Raw genomic sequence first — 23395 nt, forward strand, 5'->3', positions numbered from 1 at the left:
AGTGAGACGGAATGAGGGGAGATGTTTATAGATATAAGTCGCGCTCAGGTGGAATTAAAGCTGCACTGTGTAGCTTTTCTATTGGAGGGGCCGACATCTGCTTCAGTCCAATCCACTTTATTTCTATAGCACATTTTTTAAACATGACAGTTTCCAAAGTGCTGCACAGACAAATTAATACAATAAAATACATTAAATTATAAATAAAAACAATACATTAAAAAGTGATAATGCATAAAGCAAAATAAAAAAAAAAAAAAAATAAATAAAATCATGTTGTGATTTAGGGATATATCATCTTTAAATCGCCAAGAGTATATTGTGGTATATTTAACGAAATTATTTTGTTACTGCGCTACAGTTTTGTTGCTTGTTTAGAGGAAGGAAACTTTTTTATGCAACACATTTGACTGTTTTGATGATTAAAATTAGCGTTTCATATGAACTTTGCACAAGAAGTGGTTTAACAAAGACTTTTAGCATCACAGCCAGGATTTAGTTTTTATTTTTACTGAACTGTATTGAATCGATTTGAAATATATCGTATTGAATTGTATCGAATCGAAAGCTCACTGTATCGAGATATGTATCTTATCTTATCTTATCGTGGCCTATGTATCAAGGTATTGTATGTATTGTATCGCCAACTTCAAAATGATACCCTGCCCTAGTTGGGATGTTATTGCTTTGCCTGGGATGTTCCACAGTATGGCATTAAACAAAGACATCTTGTATTACTTGATTACCAGTGTTTTTATTTCTTAAAACTATCACAAAAAACATGCATTATTATTGTGAGCAGATCCACTTCTCCACAGATCTGACCTGGAAGTTGGCCTGGTGATGTGGGCTGCTTGTCTCCATGGAGACAGTTAAATTAAATACCAGATCATTTTAGAAAAAAAAAAACATGGAACACGCAAAATTGACTCTTGTGAGCTTCAAATCATGTTATCATGTTGTTACCTCATCAAAAACAGACCTGGAGTTGTGTTTTGTTTCATTCACACGTGTTCGAGCAACACTTTATTATTAGTCTGTCAAGCTCAAAATGGTCTGTTCCACCTTGTGATGTCATGAAGAGGTAGTTTTGAGGTTAACAGACACGTTTTATCTTTAGTTCAGTAGAGATCGGCAATTCCAGTGTTAATGTACCTGTTTAAAAATGTACTTAAAGAGTAAAAAGTAAAAGTATTTTGGGTAGATTTTGAAATCTAATAAAGCTTCAAATGTAGTAATCTTCTGTATTATTGTGTATTGTGATTTATTCGATTACCGGTGTTTTTATTTCTTAAAAATATCACAAAAAATCTTGCATTATTATTGTGAGCAGATCCACTTCTCCACAGATCTGACCTGGAACTTGGCCTGGTGATGTGGGATGCTTGTCTCCATGGAGATAGTTCAATTAAATACCATACTGTAGATCATTTCAGAGAAAAACACAGGGTCGCAGTGGTGGACTTTCTACCAGAAAAGTTACACGGTGCATCTTTAAAGGTCCTTTATGATGCAAAATTGAGCTTTAAGTTAAGTTTTAATCTTGTTACTTCATCAAAAAAGACCTGGAGTTATGTTTTGTTCCATTCACACATGTTTGAAATGGTCTGTCTCACCTTTTGATGTCATGAAGTGGTAGTTTTTTGGACTTTCATGGACTTAGAGAATAAAGTCAAATGTAAAGTATTTTGCACAGATTTTCAGATTTAAAAAAGCTTCATGTTGTGATTTTGATACAGATTTGTGCAGAATTTTGTGCAAAGAAACAACTTAAGTGATCTGTTTTGCTCTCATCTGTTTTGATTTGTTTATGTGTTGTTTGTTATTGTAAAGTAAAAGTAAAAAATAATCCACTCAAGTAAACCACAGATACCTAAAAAGTGTAGGAATGTACTACTTTTACTTGTATGTTCTAGTGTTTTTTCTGCTCTCTGTGTCTCTGTGTGCTCCGGTTTCCTCACACTTTGTTGTTGTTGTTTTGTTTTTGTTTTCCCGGTGTGTAGATGTCTGCGATGGAGAACATGACGGAGAAGCTGGAGAGTTTTGGGGCGTTGAAGTTGGACGGTCCTCCGAGCTCCCTGCAGCACTCCTCACACCCGCTCTTCAACTTCCGCTCGCCGCCGCCCTCCCTCTCCGACGCCATCCTGCGCAAGGGCAAGGAGCGCTACGCCTGCAGGTAACACCACCAGTACTACTACTACAAATACTACTAATACTACAAATACAAGGAGCGCTACGCCTGCAGGTAACACCACCAGTACTACTACTACAAATACTACTAATACTACAAATACAAGGAGCGCTACGCCTGCAGGTAACACCACCAGTACTACTACTACAAATACTACTAATACTACAAATACAAGGAGCGCTACGCCTGCAGGTAACACCACCAGTACTACTACTACAAATACTACTAATACTACAAATACAAGGAGCGCTACGCCTGCAGGTAACACCACCAGTACTACTACTACAAATACTACTAATACTACAAATACAAGGAGCGCTACGCCTGCAGGTAACACCACCAGTACTACTACTACAAATACTACTAATACTACAAATACAAGGAGCGCTACGCCTGCAGGTAACACCACCAGTACTACTACTACAAATACTACTAATACTACAAATACAAGGAGCGCTACGCCTGCAGGTAACACCACCAGTACTACTACTACAAATACTACTAATACTACAAATACAAGGAGCGCTACGCCTGCAGGTAACACAGTGAATACTACTATGAATACTACTACTAATACTACAAATACAAGGAGCGCTACGCCTGCAGGTAACACAATGAATACTACTATGAATACTAATACTACAAATACAAGGAGCGCTACGCCTGCAGGTAACACAATGAATACTACTACGAATACTACTACTAATACTACAAATACAAGGAGCGCTACGCCTGCAGGTAACACCACCAGTACTACTACTACAAATACTACTAATACTACAAAGGCAAGGAGCGCTACACCTGCAGGTAACACGACTAATACTAATACAAATACTACTATAAATACTACAGATACAAGGAGCGCTACGCCTGCAGGTAACACCACCAATACTACTACTACTACTACTACTACTACTACAAATACTACTTATACTACTAATACTACAAATACAAGGAGCGCTACGCCTGCAGGTAACACCACCAATACTACTACTACTACTACTACTACTACTACAAATACTACTTATACTACAAATACTGCAAATGCAAGGAGCACTACACCTGCAGGTAACACGATAAATACTACTACTTCTACTACTACTACTACTACAACTACTAATACTACTAATACAAGGAGAGCTACGCCTGTAGGTAACAGCCCTAATGCTGCTGCTACTACTACTACTACTACTACTACTACTACTATTATTACTATTACTACTAAAACTAAGACTAAAACTAATACTACAGCAGATAACAAGACTATTGCTACTACTACTACTACAAATACTACTACTAATGCTGCTACTACTACTACTGTTACTACTATTACTACTAATACAAGGCTACTACTAACACTACGCCTGCAGGTAACACGACTAATGCTACTACTACTATTACTACCACAACTATTTCTGCTACTCTAACTAGTTTGACAACAGTACTACTACTGCTACAACTGCTATAACTACTACTACACTGCTACTCCTATACTAATGCACTACTACTACTACTACTATTACTACTATTACAACTAAACTACTGCAGCTACTATTACCACCACCTCCACCACTACTACTGTTACTGCTTCCAAATTACCTCAGTCCCGTTACTATCATGTCGATGGATGTTTATGTGAACCTGTGTAAAGTTTTTTGTTAGTCATTTCTGTTGTTTTAATCTGTGTTTTGTCTTTCTGATTACTTCAGGTACTGTGGGAAAATCTTCCCTCGATCGGCAAACCTCACCCGGCATCTACGGACGCACACCGGAGAACAGCCCTACAGGTACAGCTCAGAGGGACAGTTATATGGACAGCACGCTGGAGTCTGTATATCTGCATCTATATTTATGATTGTCAACATAATGAAACTATGGCAACATTTAAATTCTAATATTCTAAATTATTATTTTTTAGATATTTTTGATATTATCTTGAATATACAGTAATAGTTCATTGTCTCAGTAGCTTTGTTTACATCACCAAACGTCTGATCATTGTCGGGTTTCTGGAGTTGTCATGGAGTTGTAGTAGTAGTAGTAGTTTATTTTCTTCAGTCATGTACTTAATCATAGAGTGTTACAAACATTTCACATAAAAATATGATCAAAGAAAGTAAAGTCACTTCTGAATGCCTGACCCCGTTTACGATGTGACGATGTGACGGCAAGAATACGACTGTCAGCAGACAACAAACAACAACTTCAATAGCACCGAGAAAAGAGGAAAAAAATTAATAACATTTGGGAACTGGAAACTGTTAAATCTGATGTGTGTAATCCGATTTCCAAGTTTTGCTCGGACAGTTTTGCAAAAAATGGCAAACGAATGTGGCAAAGACGAAAATGAAATTGAAAACGTCAAAGGTGTACTGTGTAACTTTTCTGGTGCAGGGTCCAACACCTGCTCGTCTCCATGGAAATGTCTCGAATTTTGTCTCGAATGTCCCGGTGTGACATTAAACGTATCCATCTTTTTTTGTTTTTATTGATCTTAAAATCTTCCATTCTTGCTTTGAATGACATGTAACTTGACCCATGGAATCATCCGCTGTGTGCATAGAGATAAATAAGTGTAATGCCATACTGTGGAACATTCCAGACCATGGAGAGAAGCACTTGACGGACCCTCCACCAGAAAAATTACACAGTGCACCTTTAAAGCTTGAAAGAGTTATTTGAAAATTCATTGTACTTTGCCGTCGAAATACGACAGTTACACTAAAAACCCGTCAGATTTCTCTTAAACACAAGCACACAAAAATCAGATTACCGGGTTATCTGACTACTCTAGTGATCTGATTTTACTGACCTTGTTGTGTCTCGCAGGTGTAAATACTGTGACCGCTCCTTCAGCATCTCGTCGAACCTCCAGCGTCACGTCCGAAACATCCACAACAAAGAGAAGCCCTTCAAGTGTCACCTGTGCAACCGCTGCTTCGGCCAACAGACCAACCTGGACCGTCACCTCAAGAAGCACGAGCACGAGAACATACCAGGTGCAACTCAAAATCCAAATGCACTTTATTTATATAGCACATTTTACAAGCAAAGCAGTTTCCAAAGAACACAAAATGAAGACAACAAAAGTAAATTGCTAAAAATGTGATCATACCAGTCCTACAACAATAAAACCAGTAAAAAACAAATAAAAGCAAAACCATAAACAATCATAAAATAGAAATAAATAAAATAAAAGACACAAAGAACCAGACAACTCACATGGTGTTAAAAGTCAGAGAATAAAAGTGGGTCTTAAGACGGTACTACAAGAAGATACCACACACGCTCAGCTTTTATTTAATAATAATAATAATAATATTTATTTATAAAACGGTTTTCGTGCTTGTGAACAATTCAAGGTGCTTTCCAGAGGCATCATAAACATTACAACGTTAGAAATAATTTAAAAAACTAGTGTTGCAGTACTCAAGACCGACCTCATGACCGCTTTTTTATGGTCTTGGTCTCATCTTTGGACTCTAGTGCATTTGGACTCGGTCTTGTCTTGGACTCGAGGCTGCAAAATCAGTAAGAGAATGTAACTGTAAATGTTAATAATTTGAAAAAAAACTCACTTGATTCACTTTGAAGTTATTTTCTGTAAAGTTCCAGTGGAAGCGGGATTAAAGAAGAGGTTCTCAAACTGTGGCTCAGGGTCCAAAAAGGGGGGGTTTAAGTGCAGTACAGTTTGCTTGGCCTATTTTAAGCCTAAATGAATATTAATCAGATCAAATGGAGATAAATGGAGATTTATTTAAAAAAAAAAACACTGATATACATGCACCAAAATACAAATAAATGAAGGAAATGACAAAGATGGTCTCGATTTGGTTTTGACCTTTAAAGGTTTCGGTCGTGTCTCAGTCTCGGCCCTCAGAGGTCTTGGTCTTGTCCTGGTCTTGGGACCCTGTGGTCTCAGACTGGTCTTGGTCTCGATTAGTGCAGTCTTGACTACAACACTAAATAAAACAGTGCAATACAGAAGACAATTAATAATAGCAGAAGAACACAATAGCCCATTTAGAGCAAATAAATTAGAATCATCCAGATTAGTTGAATACTGATTTATAAAAATGTTTTTTAAGTTTAGTTTTGAACGATTTCAGAGAGCTGGCTTCTCTGATCTGAGGGGAGCGAGTTTCAAAGAGTTGGGGTGTAAATTATAAAAGCAGCATTCCCAATCTTTTTCCTCTATTCTTACAGATTTGGTTAAATGTTTGGTTTTATCATGCAATTTTAACAACAAAAAATTAACCTGGTATTTGCTTTGCGTTGTACAAATAAATAATTTCTTCAATACTACAAAAAAAATCAGTGCATGAAAAGCAAGATTTAAAGTAATTTTTTATTACTTTATTACTTACTATTTAATATTATGATATACTTAAGGTTTATTTTGTTCAACCCAAATCAACAGACATTGCACCTGGCTGCTGTCACCACTAGGGGGAACTGTTGCTCATCAAACTGCATGTACTACTCCTGAAACTGCAAACTATTATTTTGACCAAAGCTCTTCTCATCTCCTAAATAAAACAAGAGGATTCAAAAATATTCAACCACACATAATTAAGAATTCTTTTTGTGTTGTTCTTTCAGTCATATAGTAGTGTAGTGTAGTTTTTGTGTTTTCTGTCTGACCCTGGTTGTGTTCTTGTCCGCAGTGAGCCAGCAGTCAGGGATGTTGTCCAATTTAGGAACCACCATCTCGTCCCCGAACTCAGAGCCAGACAATCACGCACTTTTAGACGAGAAGGAGGACTCGTACTTCTCTGAAATACGCAACTTCATCTCCAACAGCGAAGTCAACCAGGCCTCCAGCTCCACGGACAAGAGGTAAAACACACACACACGTAATCTGTATATTAAAATGTTACATATTGTGGCTTTAAAAGAGCACTATGTAATGTTTTGGTGCTTTTTCTATGGATATGTCATCGCTCTGCTTGGAATGTTCCACAGTTTGACATTAAACAGCTCTACTTAACATTTATTCAATTACAAATGGTTTTATAGCTCCAAAAAATATAAAAACAGGCATTCTGACTGTGAGCGGGGTCGCCTCTCCACAGATCTGACCTGTAACTTGGTCTGGTTTGGTCTCCATGAAGAGAGAAAGGTTTAATGCCATACTGTGAAACATTCCAGACCAGATCTCCATGAGGAAAAGTTTTAAAAAGTAATAATAATGAGCACGTAAGATTTTTTTATACACAAAAATGACCAGCAGAGGGCACAAGAGCTCCACTCGGATGTGAAGCAGTTCAAATCAACCTAAAGACAATAATAGTAAGAATAAATCTGAGTCTGGTGACAGTGCATCGGTTTAAAAAATAAATGCAGATAAAGTTATTATTGGTTAAACAAAAAGTTGGTGGTTCGAATCCCACCAGTCTCCATACACACACAAAGTTGGGTTTCCATGTATTAGATTGACCTACATTAATTTGCTGGAGCCTAGATCATCTTAATCTAACCCAAACCTTAAAATTCGTCTTCTTATCCTAAATTAACCCATGTATTAACTTTTAAACCACGTCATGGATCTAATAATTCAGGCCCCGTTTATGTATATACAAGTATTTTTAAAAACTGAGACATTTCCCTTCATTTGTACCCCTCTTTTACATGCAAATGGCAAATTTGCCTCTGAAAATCTTTCTAAAAATTCCGGCTAGAGTGGAGATTCTGGAAAAACTACATGTTTTAGGAGCTGACGTGCCAAATGTGTGACCAATGTTTCCCTTTTGCTCTGATGATGATCATGAAGCATCAGAGCATTGGTCACATTTCTTCTGGTGCAAACACTTTTCATGTGTTTGCATTTGCACACACAGCTGATGTTTCATATCCATGACCAGAGACGACTGAGCTCGGAGATTGGCAATATTACCACTTCTTTAACAGATCTGTGGAGAGGTGAACCCGCTCAGTAATGCACGTTTTGTCAAGGTATTTTTGAGTAATACTTACAACTGTAATGAAATAAACGCTACAGGTTTGAACCTAATCCAGGTGTCACCCAGAGACTTGGTGTAGTTATGACAGCACTCGATGACATATTGATGCAAACAAATGGCGTTGATGGCGTTTGATGGTGTTGATGTAAACAAAAACTTTTCTGAAAACAATGCTCACAATGTGCATGATGTTATTTTGGAAAACGGAGGGAGGGAAATATTAGTTTTTCAGTATAATCGTAGACATGCTTTTTACCATGTTTTAACGTTGTTCCCTCATCAACAACACACCTAAAGAGGCTTTAGATGTCGTCAGTGCATGTTTGAGTTATTTAGTGATCTTTGCTGGGCCCTATTCAAACCCTCTTTACATTTAGCTCTAAGATTCTGTCCAGTGTACCACCCATAAACATGACAATTCTCTATAAATTTACAAAAACATGACACACAACTGCACACAACAACTTCGCAAATCTGACTATATATATGGAGTATAAGTCACAACAGCCAAAAAATGCATAATGTTGTCCCAAGTTTCTCGTTCATTTCCAAACTTTTTTTTTTTTTGCTGCTCGATTACCTTTTTCAGCTGCAGATTTCACGACTTGCAGCTTGTAATCTGCAAAATATGATTTTCTTTTTGGGGGCATTTGTGTTCAGTCTTCTCAGTCGTCTTTATAAGTTTGTTTAAATAGTTAAATTGTTCAGTGGTGCAGAAGTAATGGCGCGATCGACTGACATGAAACAGACAGAACAGAGGCTCTTTCTGCAGGAGACATGCACAGTAGAGCCAAATGACATTGGCAGTTTAATATATAAGTCGCAGGATTACCCAAACCATGAAAAAAATTGCAACTTATAGTCCAAAAAATACTGTATTTTCATGAGCAGGAAGCATACCGTTCCCCCCGTGCTCAGAAGGGGGTGTGACTTGGCGTGGAGAGCAACAGGAGTGGAGACTCAGAACGTCAATGAAAGCCAAATTGATAAAGCATTTTCAAAAAAACAATAAAAGGTAACACGGCGATTTGAATATAAGTCAAACGCCACCTTTTTGCCTTATGAGGACCACATTTTTGGACCTCACAATGCACAATGTCCTTTTGAAATGAGTGTGTACAGACTTCAGCCCCCACAAAGTGATGAATACTTTGAGGGTTTTTTTTGTCGTCGAAGTATGCTATGACAACCCATGAAACGTTAGACCCTCCTTTGACTATATAAGTTAAAAGTATTATTTATACATATTTGCTGTCCCCTCATCATTTACCAGCTCTCTGCTCTGTGTCTGGGCCGCCTGTCTGCTCTTAACCCCGGGGGGCATTACATTTGAAGCACACGTTCACTAAGATCCACCAGTACCCCCTCTCGGCTAACCCAAACACCATTCTGACATGTTTAGACTGAATGACACAAGCCAGGGCCCCGCTCGACTTTCCCCACCACCGCGATGGCAATTTGATTACAGTGATATTTAATATAGACCGAAAGAGGAGAACTTTTTCCAGCCAAAAGTCCCCCCCCCCCCCTAATTCACCACCCTGACCCTGTCCCCGTCCCAGAGGTGAGCCTGTCCCCTTTGATGAATGTCCAGTCTGGGCCAAAAACAACACGGAGGGGGCAGATGTGGGGGGGTCCCGGAGGAGGTGAAGTCATGGGGTTTGAAGCAGCGCTGGGCAGAGGGGGTACAGAAGCCAAAAACTGTACACAACGAAGAGTTTTAGAGTAATGTTACTTAAAAATAATAGTACTTCAAACTCTTATATTACACAAAATGGATTCTTGTGAGATTTAAGCTGTGTTATAATGTTGTTAACTCCTCAAAAACACCTAGAGTTGTTTTGTTTCATTCACACGTTTGAGTAATCCTGCATTATTAGTCTGCAGAGGTGGGACCAAGTCGTTGTTTTGCAAGTCTCAAGTAAATCTCAAGTCTTTGACCTCAAGTCCGAGTCAAGTCCCAAGTCAAATACAGCCAAGTCCAAGTCAAGTCTCGAGTCACTGGCGCATAAGTACAAGTCAAGTCCAAGTCGTCTGCTTTGAGCTTCAAGACATTTCAAGTCTTTAAACCAAAGTATTTTTTATTTTTTTATTTTACGTATTTATTTTGGGCAAGTAAAGATTTACATTCTTATACAATGGAACATATAACATAAGTGAAATCATAATAGAAATAAAAATAACCACAACAAAAAATATTTGCCCAAAAAGGAGTGGGAAGAAGAAAACCTATTTAATCCCACCCCCATTAAAGTACCAAAGTACCAAATATAGCTTTGGTCTTTGCAATTTATATGATTTTTAAGATAAATCGTACTTAAAAAAATAATAATAGTATATTTATATATGAGTATTTCTAGAGTATATAAAAGTTATGTTATTATGTTATTTTTTCCTTTTTAAATGTGTTGACAAGATATGTGAATCATTACGGTTAGAACAGAGAGAATTCAGATTTAAAAGTACTTCTCAAGTCACAGGCCTCAAGTCCAAGTCAAATCCCAAGTCTTAGTCCATTTTATCAAGTCAAATCTCAAGTCCTAAAAATACTGACTAAAAATAGTGACTCATGTCTGACTTGAGTCTACATCTAAAGCCCTAAAATTGTTTTTAAGTTAACAGCTTTTTTTTTTTTTTTTTACCTTTTGTTTACTATAGATTGGCAATTCCGGGGCTGCAATCATCCAAATTATTCTAGTGAAGGTGTATGGAGTTTAAAAACACAGTGGAGCACCTACTGCATTACCACATGACATCAGAAAATAGTGTAGCATAGGCCGTTTAAAGGTGCATTATGTAACTTTTCTGACGCAGGGTCCGTCCAGTTCTTGTCTCCGTGAAGATGTTATTGCTTTGTCTCGAATATTCCACAATTTGTCAACTGGACAAATGTTTATTTAGGTCGAAAACGTTTCACAGTTTGGATCAGTTTTGAACTCAGACCTGAAGAAGCAGCTTCGATGAGTTGCAACCTAAATAAACGTTTGTCCAGCTGAAAAACCTGGACGACTGAGGGATTCTACAGACTTTCTATTTTCATGGAGACCGAACCAGACCAAGTTACAGGTCAGATCTGTGGAGAGGCGACCCCGCTCACAGTCAGAATGCCTGTTTGTTTGTTTTTTAGGTATTTTTGTGCTATAAAACCACCTGTAATTGAGTAAATGTAAGGTAGAGCTGTTTAATGTCATACTGTGGAACATTTCAGAGAGCAATGACATATCCATAGAAACAAACAGGTGACGGACCCTCCACCAGAAAAGTTACACCTTTAAATACATCCATGAAATCTACTTTTGTTTGTAATATAATATCAAATTTGCGATAAAAGCAAAACTAAAATTCGTTGTCTTTTCAGGTCGGACACGGCGGAAGAAGAGCGCCCCCATGGCCACGGCGTGAGCACCTCCAAACTGGGCCTGCGGGGGCTGGAGGAGGAAGAGGAGGAGGTGGACGGAGACGACGAGGAGGAAGAGGAGGGCAGCCTGACGGAGCGTTCCCATGACGACGCGCCCGAGTCCCCCTGCCCGCTCACCGCCGGACCGCCCGACTCCCCGTGCCCCCTCACCGCCGGGGCGTCTCCGCTCACGACGGGGGCGTACGAAGAGGACGAAGAGGAGGAGGACCCCGCGCCACTAGCAATGAGCTACGAACACACGCGCAGGTGAGCTTTGGTTCGGTGGTGTTCTCTGAGGTGTCCATGGGGTTCAGAATGATGAAAAAGTAACAACCGTTGCCATAGCGATTAAACATTTTTTTTGGATGGGGGAAAAAGTTCTATAGCCTTAAGCTGCGTTCAGACCGGGGCGTTAAGGCGTCAAGTTTACATGCAAAGTCTATGTGGACGCGCATCTAGGGCGTTCTGCGTTTTGAGCTTTGGCGAGAATCTGTCGTCTACGTGTCGCATTTTGAGCGTTCAGGTGTCAGAAGTAGAAAAAGCTGAACTTTTGGCGTCAGACGTGCCATGTCAGCCAATCAGGGACGACTATCCAGTGACGTTGCGACATTATTATCTGGAAGGAAAAGAAAGAGAAAGAAGAAGACACAAACACCAGAACAAGAAATCTACGCCGTGTCATTAGCAGAGTATAAATATAAATACACACGCCACAACCGCCGAGCCGATCACCTTCTCTGATGGTTTTATGTAATAGATACCATATTTTCCGGGCTATTAGACGCGCTCTTAAGCTTCCAGGCCCCATCAAAAAACGACTGTATGCCCCACAATCCAGTGCGCCTTATACACAAATCCACTCAGGTGTCCCAGCACGACTTCAGTAAACTACAAAGCCGCACCACCCGCAGAACACGCAAACACACACGGAGCAGACAGCGACCGCACAGCGAAAAACACCCACAGCCACACTCATCACTCCGCACTGACGAGGAACTGAACGGAGGAACGAACCGAAAAAGCGAGTGCAATGTCCCACTTCTAGACACAACTGAACAACTGAGTCACTGCGAACACGCCGACAATCCAGCGGTCCCAGACAGCACCTCCCTACACGCCACAACTGAACAAAGCCCAGAGTCACTGTGAACGCACCAAACAAAGTCCCACTGACCCATCCAACTGTTGTGTTTCATTTAAAGTCCGGTGCGATTTATTGTGAAAAAAGTTTGAAAATAGACCATTTAATGACTTATTTTATAATCCAGAGCGCCTAATAACTCGGAAAATATGGTACACTAAAGTCACTCTCTCGAGCGGCAATTGGCATGTCAGATCTTTCCTGCGAATTTTACCCTGCATTCGATTATCCTTTCGAGACGGTTTTCCAAGGAAGTTGCCTAGTGACACATGATGCACCTCTTTTCCTGGGACAACGCGACTCTGAACTCGGCGGCAGAAAAAGTAAACCGAGCAAGAATTACGAGTGAGAATCCAAGATGGTTACAACCACTGTGACGTGTAGATATGAAGTGTTTTCATTGTGTTTGGACACTTTGGTGGTTTAAATGACAATTTCAGTCACTCGTATCACTGCAGTACTTTACCGCGTCCGTATCACTGCCTGTGGGTTTGGTAGTCGGTGTTGTGGTGAGGCCAATATTGAACAAATACTTGATTTAACGGGGTTTAACGTCACTAAGGTTGTAACGGAAGAGAAATCATAACATAAAATGAAGTGCAAATTCCAAAAATTTTATTAATTAAAGTGGCGTTTTCAAAAGACGAGCGAATAGTCATGATCATAATCCACGTAGTCCGACACGAAACATAATAATACACTTCAAGCTCGAACGTGACGTCAAATCCGAGATCCAAGTGGGAGTCGGAAGATAATCGAACGCAGGGTTACACTCTGAATTTTGACTGTCAAACTTGACGGCTTAAAAATATTTGTGCTGAATATTTAAAAGGTGACATTTTATTTTGAATTTTAAACACTTTGAAAATGTACACTTCAAGTAAAATTCAGAATAAAAATAATTCAAACATGCTTTTTGAGAAACTGATGAGGAAATAGCATTATAACAGATCAGAAAATAGCGTAATATGAGCCCTTTAAAAAAAAAAAACAACAATTACAAAACGCCACAATTCTTTCCTCTTATCTATACCTTCTCAAACTAAAATTCCTTTTCTCTGTCTAATAAGTTTTTCCTCTCTTTCCTCTTTGCCCTTCCATCTCATTGCACTGTAACCATCTCTCTCACCCCCCACATACGCCCCTTTCTCCCTGTGCTTGTCTGCTCCCCCTTCATGGCGCGCCCCACATTGCTGCGCAGGTGTTTGGAGGAGGGCTCTGCTGGATTTGGAGGGGCTGCCCAGTTTTCCCAAGGGCCTCCCGGGGCTGAGGAAAGGGCCCAGTGAGGAGCAGCCATTCGATGTTAAAGACATTTTTAACACTTCACTAGAGTCAGAGGCTTTGAAAGAGACTTTGTACAGACAGGCTAAAACACAGGTATGTGGTGGGTCCGAGTCACATAAGAAAAGAGGGATTTTAGCGTCTTGTTGTTGAAGGGGAAATGGTTTAAAGGTCCTATATTTTATGTAAATTTGTCTCTTGTGAGCTTTAACCCATGTTATAATGTTGTTATCTCATCAAAAACATATCTGGAGTTGTGTTTTTGTTTCATTCTCACATATTTGAGTAATCACAAAATGGAACAGAGTGTTTTCTGTTCTGCCTAAATATACAGGGTTTGTGTGTTGAACATGTGAAACAAAACACACCTCCAGGTCTGTTTGTGATGAGGAAACGCCATAGACAGTGTAAATACGGTCCTATTAATATAAAGATGATTCTGAGCCGCTCCTCTGTTGTGTTTCAGGCTTATGCAATGATGCTGTCTCTGTCGGAGAACAACCCTCTGCACGCTCCATCACAGAGCTCGCTGGACGCTTGGCTGAGTATGGGCGGAGGACCATCTGAGACGAGCAGCTTTCACCCACTCAACCACATCTGAGGCCGGGACAGAGGGGGACAGAGGGGGGTAGAGGGGGGTAGAGGGGATAGAGGGGGAGGAACAGAGGGGACAGGGGGACTGAGAGGATACAGGGGTGGGGGGGGGGGCGGGGGGCAGTGAGACGGGGGGACAGACGGACAGAGGACACAGGAGAGAGAGCACAAGTGAAGGAGACGCTGGGGTCTGAGACACAGAGACAGTCTCAGAGACAGAACGTCTCAGACCCTGTCCACATGAAGGACTGCTCTGATGTCCCCGCTCCACACAGACACTTGGAAAGACTGTACAGCCTCCACAAGCACTGCGTTTGTAATGCATGTCCACCAGGTGGCACTGTTTCACTGGAGTCAGCCTGGAGCATCGCATTGGACTGTCTCTCCCCACTGGTCACTGACTTCTCACTGATATTCTTTAAGTTGCAACTGCAGAATCAACATTAGCACCAGACTAATCCGACCATCACATGATTGGAATCATAGCACAGATGAAGCTGAAATGTGACTAAGTGATTTTATTGATCTCCCGTGTGAACATAATTCATTTGAATCAATTCTCATTTGCTTTTTTTTAGTTTAGACACCACAGTATTGTTTCAGCACGTCTGTGCTTCATGTTAATATTTCATTTCAGAGAAGGACCAAATTGTATGATACTGTCATGATGTAAAATAGTGGTAGCTGATCATGTGCCAAATAACCCATGGAATCCTTTGGTTCTCTGACAATCATTTGTTTTTCAGAGCGGCTCGTAGTTTTCACTTCACACAGAAGCATTGATTTTGTGAGTGTGTATTTATTAATTTGTAGATTTGTATTTGAAGTCATGACGTTTATCCCTATGTTGTAGAAGGAACCTTGTGTATCCAAACACAGCAGAGGTTCTGAATCTCTGCGTGCCAAATTGGAGACGCCCTTTAAGTTACTGCTCTTATTTATATTCATTGTTAACTGTAGTTAGCTTTTGTTCATCCCTTCGGCCTCATCAGGTCCTGTTCTGTTTTTACCCAATATGCAAATTGTTAAATATAGTTCGAGTAGTCTTGGGACGTGCTGTTCTGTTGAAACATTGTCCTGGAAAACACCCCATTTGAAGATTTGTTCCACAGCCACTCAATTTCATCAACGTTTGCCCATCATTGAAAACCCAACCGTCTACAGCAAAACTCAAAATACTATTACTAATACTTACCAAACTCCTCCTAAATGGTCAGTAGTCCCTTGTGTCGCTGTGGCTGACTGTAGATAACTGTAGATAGACCAGAATTAAAGCCTCGGTCCTGTCTTGTACTTGAGGTTTTTCTGAATACTCCGAATGCTGTATCTTCAAAACGAGCACTTAAAAACCACACGGGACCAAGCTATGCGCTGATCAGGCTCTGGTCTCACCAACAGTACAAGAATAAAAGCACTGTATTTTTTTCTTTTGACAGCAGGGGGCAGGGTTAAACAATGTCGCAGCATCTTGTCATGTTTTGCATGGATCTACTGAAAAAGGATGTCATTCGCCCAGATATATTGTTTTCCACATATGGTCTACGCCAAATGGACAGGGTTTCGTACAGTTTTAGGGTTTATTAAAGGTTTATGAACTACTTTGCAATAGGATGTCACAGTTTCTATTTTACTTTAATATATGTGTGTTTTTAAAATACTACAATTTGAATCCTAACTTTTATACTAAGGAAAAGGCGTGATATTTGATACAGACTTTGATATTGTGGTGATAATAAAAACACTCTTTTTATTAGGCAATAGACTTTAGTTATCAACACAAATAAAATGTACTTTTTAAATGCAGTTCTGTACAAATTTTTACCTATTTCAAAGCTTCGAAGACACAATTTCTAAAAGACAAGACACGAGATTGGGTCAATTGGGCATGAGAACGAGACAAGATGAGATTTTGACGTAAATTTTAAGATGTAAATAGTCGATTTAGTTCCCAAAGTTTGCATCAGAATTGGTATTTTTAGTTTATTTAATATTTGTGTTGTGATTTTATTAGTGCTTTCGGGAACTACGGCTTCTCAAAAGACATAACTCACCAGCACTTAATGTTTTTTTGTCCAATCCAAATGGAGGAAAAAAATCACAAGATAATTTTTCTAGTATCAGTACTAGTTTTGATCAGAGGTGCTTGCAAGTCGTGACTTGGACTCAAGTTAGACTTGAGTCACTATGTTTAGGACTTGAGACTTGACTTGATAAAGTAAGACTTGGGACTCAACTTGGACTTGAAGGTCAGTGACTTGGTACTTGACTCGGACTTAAGGAGCACTTTCAAATCTGAATTCTTTCTGTTCTGACTGTAATGATTCACACTAAGATCTTGTCAAGACATTTAAAAAAGGAAAAATGTACATTTCTTACATACTCTATAAATACTAAAAATAAAAATATACTATGATTTTTTAAGTACAAGTTATCTTAAAAATCATATGAATTGCAAAAATCTAAGCTTTGGTTTAAAGACTTGAAAAGACCAAGACCCCAATTGTAATTAGGGTCTTGTATGAGTACAGACTTTAAAAACACAAAGGAGCTTCAAAAATTACCACAAGATCATGTAAAAAGATTCATGTTATTGATATTACTGCCATATTTTACATCCACACAATTTCTCTACAAGTCTACAAACTATAACCAAATATTTTCTGAGAATTTCTGTTCTCTAAATTAGTTTCTTATCATTTTTTTAGCAAGTCGATTACTGAAATGCTGGTCACTGTAATTATTAGTTGTTTTTATATGTTTTATTCTCACTGTTACAGGCAAAGGACGTGAAATCCTATTGCAAAGACGTTTAGAATAATGCATAATGTCAACTTGAAATTTCGAGTTGCAAATCGACAAAAGAAATAGAAAAGACATGAAACCCTGTCCATTTTGCTCTAGAGTAAATCCTTCAGCGTGATAAGGCTGACGTTGGTTTTTATGTACTTATTTCATGTCACGGACTACTGTAATACGGATGCGCTGTGTAAAACCGACACACATGGAAGACATTGGAGATTTCCGTCAAAGGCTGCTGTGGTAAGTCAGCAAAAAGAACATGGTTGCTGTACCCAAACTGTTACAGGAGAAAATAAAAGAAACACGTTGTCTCATTTGTATAGTATTTTAAAGAATGAAAAAAAAATGGTGCATTGTCTGAAGAAAAAAAAGAAGCATTGACGATATGGGTTTAATGGATGGTGCTTGTTTGGTTTGAGTTGTATATTGCCTCTGTTATGTTTATGAAAACAAAAAAGATCTTGTGCATGACGTGTTTAGCGGTCATAATGATGTCCATTTGTGAAACGTGTATCAAATCAAAAAACGAAAAAAAAAAAAAAAAAAGAATAAAAATAAATCCGTAGATGCACTTATTGTAAATGTGGTTAGGATAGTACGTTTGACTTCAAGTTTTGGACTGCCTTCTCGATTTTTGGGCAGGGAGCTCTGAGAGACATGGGAGAAGAGATAATTAAAACAAAAAAGATTGTAGAATAATATGGAACAATTCTGAAAATTGCAGTTCTTTTGATGCTTGTGATTATTGAAAATGTACTTTAGAGAAATTTCCTTGAAAAGATATGACTCTGATGTTAATTCTGTAGAATAGCGATGTATACCAAATGTAATCTTTCCAATGCTATGAAGAATTTATACATGAAATTGATATGCAATAAAACCTGTGTGCTTTTTAACACGAGATCCACTCATTGTGTAATTCTACGTGCCATTCATTTTGTGAAAAAGAAACATCCCCCACACCAATCACCATTTCTGAAGAATTATACAAGGGTATGTAGGTCTTCATTAGGAGTAATTATACCAGGCAAGGTCACTGGGTAACAGTTCTTGTTCATTTTGTTTGCTAAATACATTACAGGCGTGACTAAACTCTGAAGAGAAGAAAACAAAGTGTGCATTACCAGCTCTGGGCGTAGGCGACTCAAGCACATTGCAGTCATAAAAAATAAAATAAAAATACAGTTGTTCCACTTGTTTCTACACATTTCAGATGAATTCTTATAATCAACATAAAACGTGAGGACAGGAGTCTGAACAGGTTTTAGACTGGACTGTGACTATTCTCTGTCTGGAACCGGGAGCTCTGTCCACAGTCCAGTGTGAGGCTGCAGCTCACAGGCAGGGGGCGCTCAGTGGACTGTAGCACAGGGGAAGAGCACAGGGGGGCAGCAGAGGGCTGGGTCTGCACACAGAACCACTGACACTTGATTTGGACCCAAAAGACTTGCCCCAAGAGCAAAATGGATTTTTCCCTCAAAATCCTAAACTCACAAATTCAAATATAGCTCTCTAAATAGCTCAAATAAATAAATAAATAAATAAAAACTTCATACATCAGTGACTATTTAATTGATCATTCAAATATAAAAATGCAAACAACATCACTTCATTACAACAACACAACACAACTTGTGTGGTCAATCACTAAAAAAAACAATAATTTGAATAATCACACATTTGAACACTGATTAATTATGATTAAGGACTTTGAAATATTTTATTTAGATATGTAAATTAGGCAATGAATCCACATGTTGGTTCATGTTTATTGGTAAATGGCCCTACAAAGCAGGTTTTGCGGTGTTAGATTTTGGATCCTGAGGTGTTGGACTTGGTTTCATCTTCGGTGCAGCACTCTCCAGTAGCTTGCTATGGAAACAGATCAAATGACAAAAGCTTGTGTTATAAGGCCTTATAATCTAAAGATATATGGGCAGTAAATCTTTATAGGCTGTTCCTACAGTAAATGCAAAATCATTACAAAAAAAAAAAAGGGAAAGTTATTACTTACCTGTATGTTTCAATTTCTTCCTTCACTTTGTCTTTACTGAAAAACGTGTATGATGACAGCGTCATTGCCTTCTTTATCTGGGTTTTGGACAGCTCCAGGTTATATGTAGCTATTTCTTGCTATAAACAAAGGAAGATGTCAGTGAGTTGGCTGATGCAACATACTTTAACAAAATAATATTTTGCTTAAGTGTTTATTATGGCAGAATATATGTACTAACCTCAAAGGTTGTAATCTCAGTTCTGTGCTCCTCCTCCATTTCTATAAGTGTCTTCTCAAGAGATGCTATTTCCCTTTTAAGAGCTGCCCATTCTTTGGTTTTCTCACCCAGGTCTTTCTTTGTTTTATCAGCTGCCTTTTTAACTGTCTCTAGTCTCTCATTGAACACCTTATTCTCTTTTTCTGTCATTTGCAGAGTTTTGGAAAATTCCTCAATGACGTTAACTGATAACTCAGTGCACTTTGTCAAGCCAGATATACTTTGCTGTAGCTTTTTATATTTGTCATTAGCATCAGCTATATCTTTGTCATATTGCTTAATTTGATATTTTGCCCGTTCAAGCTCAATGCATTCTTCATTATAGCGAACCTGGAGCTCATTGTATTTAAGAATAAGTTTGATATACTCAGTCTTTTTGTCTTCAAGTTCTTTTCTCTCTTCTTTCTCAAATTCCTTCACTTTGGAGATGATGTTCCTCTCTTTCTGCAAGTCTTGTTGTAATTTTTTCTTTTTCTGTTCCAAGCTCGCCACTTCCTTAATGTATTCTTCAAGTCGTTTGTTAAGGATTTGCAGTGCCTCCTTTTCATTTTCAATCTCATTTATGGAATCATCGTCGACGCTTTTCAAGGGGTTATCAACTGCATTGAAGTATTTAAGCAGCTTAGGGCGCTGCCCTTCATATTTGCCCAAAATATCATTTTTATTGCTCATCTTGGCTTCTCTGAAGAAAAGCAGGCTGGGAGTTGGCTTTATATTGAGCAGGTGTTCAGCACAGCCCAGGAAACAGAAAACACATGATAAGTACAATAACTTGAATAACTGCTTTGCCCAGATTCTCTACTGGGTTGTGCTTTTGTCCCCCTCCTCCTTGTGTTGTCTCTCACTCCTCCCATCAGAGCTAAATCTAGGTCTGTCTTTCTTTTTAATGAAATGTGCAGCAGTTTGGGCAGTGATGTCTTTGACCAGTAATGTCAATAAACCATTGTCTTGACTTACTAGTACTTTATTTGTTTATTTATTTATCAGGCACAATGCACACATAGAAACATTGACAAACATTAACATAGCAAAACTGCTCATTTTGAGCTGCAGTCCCTGGACAGATTGTGTTTAGAAATTACCTATATGTCAGTAAAATACAGTACAAATTAGATAGTTATTTAAATAAGAGTGATATTTGAATACATTTGAGCAGATATTTCTGACCTGGGTCTCCCCACCCAACCCGAGTCAAAATCCATCCCAACCCACCTGGCAAAAATGGGTTCAGATATTGTGAACCAACCCACAGTAAAACTAAAGTGTTGCACACCACTGCAGCTGGCTCTTGCATCTGCAGGGGAGCACCTTGCAAATGCAGTTACAAAACTGCCTGTGTCTAATGCTCCAAGCTTCGATTTGTTTTACTGTTTACAGTTAAAGCACTATGCTACAGGACACATTTGCTATGGCTTATGAAGATAGAAGCTTTAGGAGAGTTTGGGTCTAAAGCACCTGGATCATGCAGGAGTGAGGAGCCTATACATGACACAGTGTGAGCGAAGTCTGGACGACTTTGTACCCATAGGCAATATGATCCAAGATTGCCTCATTCACACTGTTTTACAGTGGAATCCAGTGTGTACTTACAGTATAAGCAGTGTTGTTGGAAGTAACTGTATGCATTTACAAAGAATACACATTTTGATTAACCAGTACAGTTACTTTAACTTTTTCATTTGGTTAGATTTCTGAAATCAAATCAATACATCGTGGTATTTGATCATGTTATTTAGGCTTCAAACTGCACATAATCAATGAGTGGACAAAAGCTCTCTAGGAGTGTTTTTTCCCTCTACAGTTAGTGATAAGAAATGCTTTGAAAACAGTTAAACAAATATTTAGTTAGTTAGTTATATGAAGCTGTTATTAAAACTGTGTTGCACATTTACACTATAATTTAAATGCATGTACCAGAATATGTTTCAAAATAGATTAAATGCAGGCATTCACTATTCTGTATTGGTGCCCACACCAGCCGTACATAAAGTTAGGCCAGCGTGTTATGATGTTTGTATAAATAGGTTGGAGGACTGCATTCAAATCTTTGAAAATATCTGTTCTTATCAGAAGTGTGCCAAAGAAACAGAAATACTGTAAACAACAAAAAACAACAAACAACTATGAAGAACAAAACTCAAGAAGACTCAAGTATCAGGAAATAAGCTAATGTAAACAAGAACTGTAACAGTGGAATGATAATAGACCAGAATCATTGTGACGAAGCATTTCATTTTTGTGGGCAGTGCCTAAAACACTCCTTATTAACAGAGGATCCAAACCACCCTGTTAACCAACAAGATGAACTTCACAAAGAAACAAACCAGGTATCGACTTTTTACAAAAGAATTATCCTATCACTTGGAACTCATTGAAGCAAATGACACAACAGACCAAGGACAAAGTGTCAATCCACAAGATCTTAAAAGTACTAAGGAAGAGCTGCAAAAACTAAACAAACAGCTTTTTGAATACATTGAGAAAGTAAGGAACTTGGAACAAGAAAACATAGTTACTGAAAATGAGCTGAAACAACTGAAGCAAAGCCACATTCAAGTGGATAAAATTTTTGAAGATGAGAAAATGAGATTGGCTGCTGAACTTAAAGAAGAGAAGAGAAAGTGTGAGCAACTACAAGGAAAGAATGTGGAGCTTGAAGGTAAAACTAAGGAGAACACTACGAACCTTACGAACACAAAAAATCAAGTGGAGGAAAAAGAGAAAGAGTTATCAGAGCTTACAGATAAATATGCAAAGATGGAGGCAACAATAGTTTCTATGGTGGAAAAACTCAAATTCTACGATGAAATAATCCAAGCAATTTCCAAGATCAAGAAGGAACAAGTGCTGAAAGAAGAGCTAGTTAAAGCCTACGAGAAGGAAACAAAAGAAGTCAAAATAAAAATAACAACCATAGAATCTGAGATGAAAATGTTGAAGGACATCAAAACTGAGCTGGTAAAAAGTCAAACAGAGAAAGAAATGCAATACAACGAACAAAAGGAGGAGTATAAGGTAAAGATTACAGTTATTATTATTATCAATTGTAATCAGCATATGTACAGTATGTAACATGTTGCTTCACTGCTGTTCCACACTGGGGAATTTTGTGTTCTTTTTTTTTTTAGAAAACAGTATCAGAGAAGAAGAAAGAGGTGGAGACAGTCAAGACAGACATAAAGAGACAGATCTCACAGTACAGAGGTCTGACAGATGAGAAGATTAAACTGGATGAGGAAATAAAAGAATACAGGTATGATCCTGATCAGCTGCAAGTAATACCACTTATGAACTTTCACTGACAGATTTCCTCCTGTATTTTGTAGGACTGTGCTGGATGAAGGAGAAACTCACATCAAGAGTCAAAAGATGCTAAACTATTTGGTAGTTTGCTATATCAACTATATTTAGCAAATATAACTCTTCTTAATAATAACTTCATAAATGTCATAATCAAACATATAAGATGGTGTGTATGTACCTATAACAAATTAATATAACTGAAATAAAGGGGAATTTCTTCATAAGTTGTGTTTCTATGATTATAATTATCATAATTATTATTATTTAGGCTTTTAAAAAAATATTTTAAACACACATTCAATAATTTGTATATCTATCTCCCAGAGGGGTCTAACTCACTTTATTGCAGTACCCTTTAGAAGGAGCAAAGTGGAGCAAGATGACTGGATTCTAACGAAAACAAAAAGCAGATATACTGTATATGTACAGTCATTTCTCACTAAATGCTGACCT

The 23395-nt window shown here is 38.4% G+C and overlaps 3 protein-coding genes across 3 annotated transcripts in view; 2 read left to right on the plus strand and 1 right to left on the minus strand.

Moving 5' to 3' along the window:
• The window catches only part of prdm16 (PR domain containing 16), a 65940-nt gene extending 51368 nt beyond the window's left edge, over window positions 1–14572 (plus strand). Inside the window, exons 8-13 of the mRNA XM_055166050.1 lie at window positions 2004–2176; window positions 3901–3978; window positions 5021–5190; window positions 6859–7030; window positions 11513–11818; window positions 14440–14572. Of these exons, the coding sequence (XP_055022025.1) occupies window positions 2004–2176; window positions 3901–3978; window positions 5021–5190; window positions 6859–7030; window positions 11513–11818; window positions 14440–14452 (912 nt within the window). The 3' untranslated portion in view covers window positions 14453–14572. The remainder of the gene's footprint in view (window positions 1–2003; window positions 2177–3900; window positions 3979–5020; window positions 5191–6858; window positions 7031–11512; window positions 11819–14439) is intronic.
• Window positions 14573–19008: 4436 nt separating this feature from the next.
• On the minus strand, window positions 19009–20342 carry LOC110174743 (lamin-A-like). The gene is made up of 3 exons (XM_020940844.2): window positions 19601–20342; window positions 19381–19499; window positions 19009–19238 (listed from the first exon to the last, which is right to left on the minus strand). Exons 1-3 carry the CDS (start codon window positions 20309–20311, stop codon window positions 19151–19153), a joined length of 918 nt encoding a protein of 305 aa, XP_020796503.2. The 5' UTR covers window positions 20312–20342; the 3' UTR covers window positions 19009–19150.
• Window positions 20343–21940: 1598 nt separating this feature from the next.
• LOC110174744 (low molecular weight neuronal intermediate filament-like) lies at window positions 21941–23144 on the plus strand. Its single transcript, XM_020940845.2, has 3 exons — window positions 21941–22654; window positions 22768–22892; window positions 22966–23144. The coding sequence occupies exons 1-3, from the start codon at window positions 21941–21943 to the stop codon at window positions 23048–23050; spliced, it is 924 nt and encodes a 307-aa protein (XP_020796504.2). The 3' UTR covers window positions 23051–23144.
• Window positions 23145–23395: the final 251 nt, after the last annotated feature.

The sequence above is a fragment of the Boleophthalmus pectinirostris genome, unplaced genomic scaffold, assembly GCF_026225935.1.
Source record: "Boleophthalmus pectinirostris isolate CB_2022bp ecotype Guang Dong unplaced genomic scaffold, ASM2622593v1 HiC_scaffold_8, whole genome shotgun sequence".
Classification (NCBI taxonomy): domain Eukaryota; kingdom Metazoa; phylum Chordata; class Actinopteri; order Gobiiformes; family Gobiidae; genus Boleophthalmus; species Boleophthalmus pectinirostris.

What these genes read in the sequence shown, in the direction of transcription:
- LOC110174743 (XM_020940844.2), bottom strand. Translation starts at nt 20,311, where the DNA reads ATGAGCAATAAAAATGATATTTTGGGCAAATATGAAGGGCAGCGCCCT. An exon ending in CTGAGATTACAACCTTTGAG is followed by an intron (nt 19,500 to 19,600) that starts GTTAGTACATAT and finishes CTTTGTTTATAG; the next exon opens with CAAGAAATAGCTACATATAA. An exon ending in GAAGAAATTGAAACATACAG is followed by an intron (nt 19,239 to 19,380) that starts GTAAGTAATAAC and finishes CTGTTTCCATAG; the next exon opens with CAAGCTACTGGAGAGTGCTG.
- LOC110174744 (XM_020940845.2), top strand. Translation starts at nt 21,941, where the DNA reads ATGAACTTCACAAAGAAACAAACCAGGTATCGACTTTTTACAAAAGAA. An exon ending in AACAAAAGGAGGAGTATAAG is followed by an intron (nt 22,655 to 22,767) that starts GTAAAGATTACA and finishes TTTTTTTTTTAG; the next exon opens with AAAACAGTATCAGAGAAGAA. An exon ending in GAGGAAATAAAAGAATACAG is followed by an intron (nt 22,893 to 22,965) that starts GTATGATCCTGA and finishes TGTATTTTGTAG; the next exon opens with GACTGTGCTGGATGAAGGAG.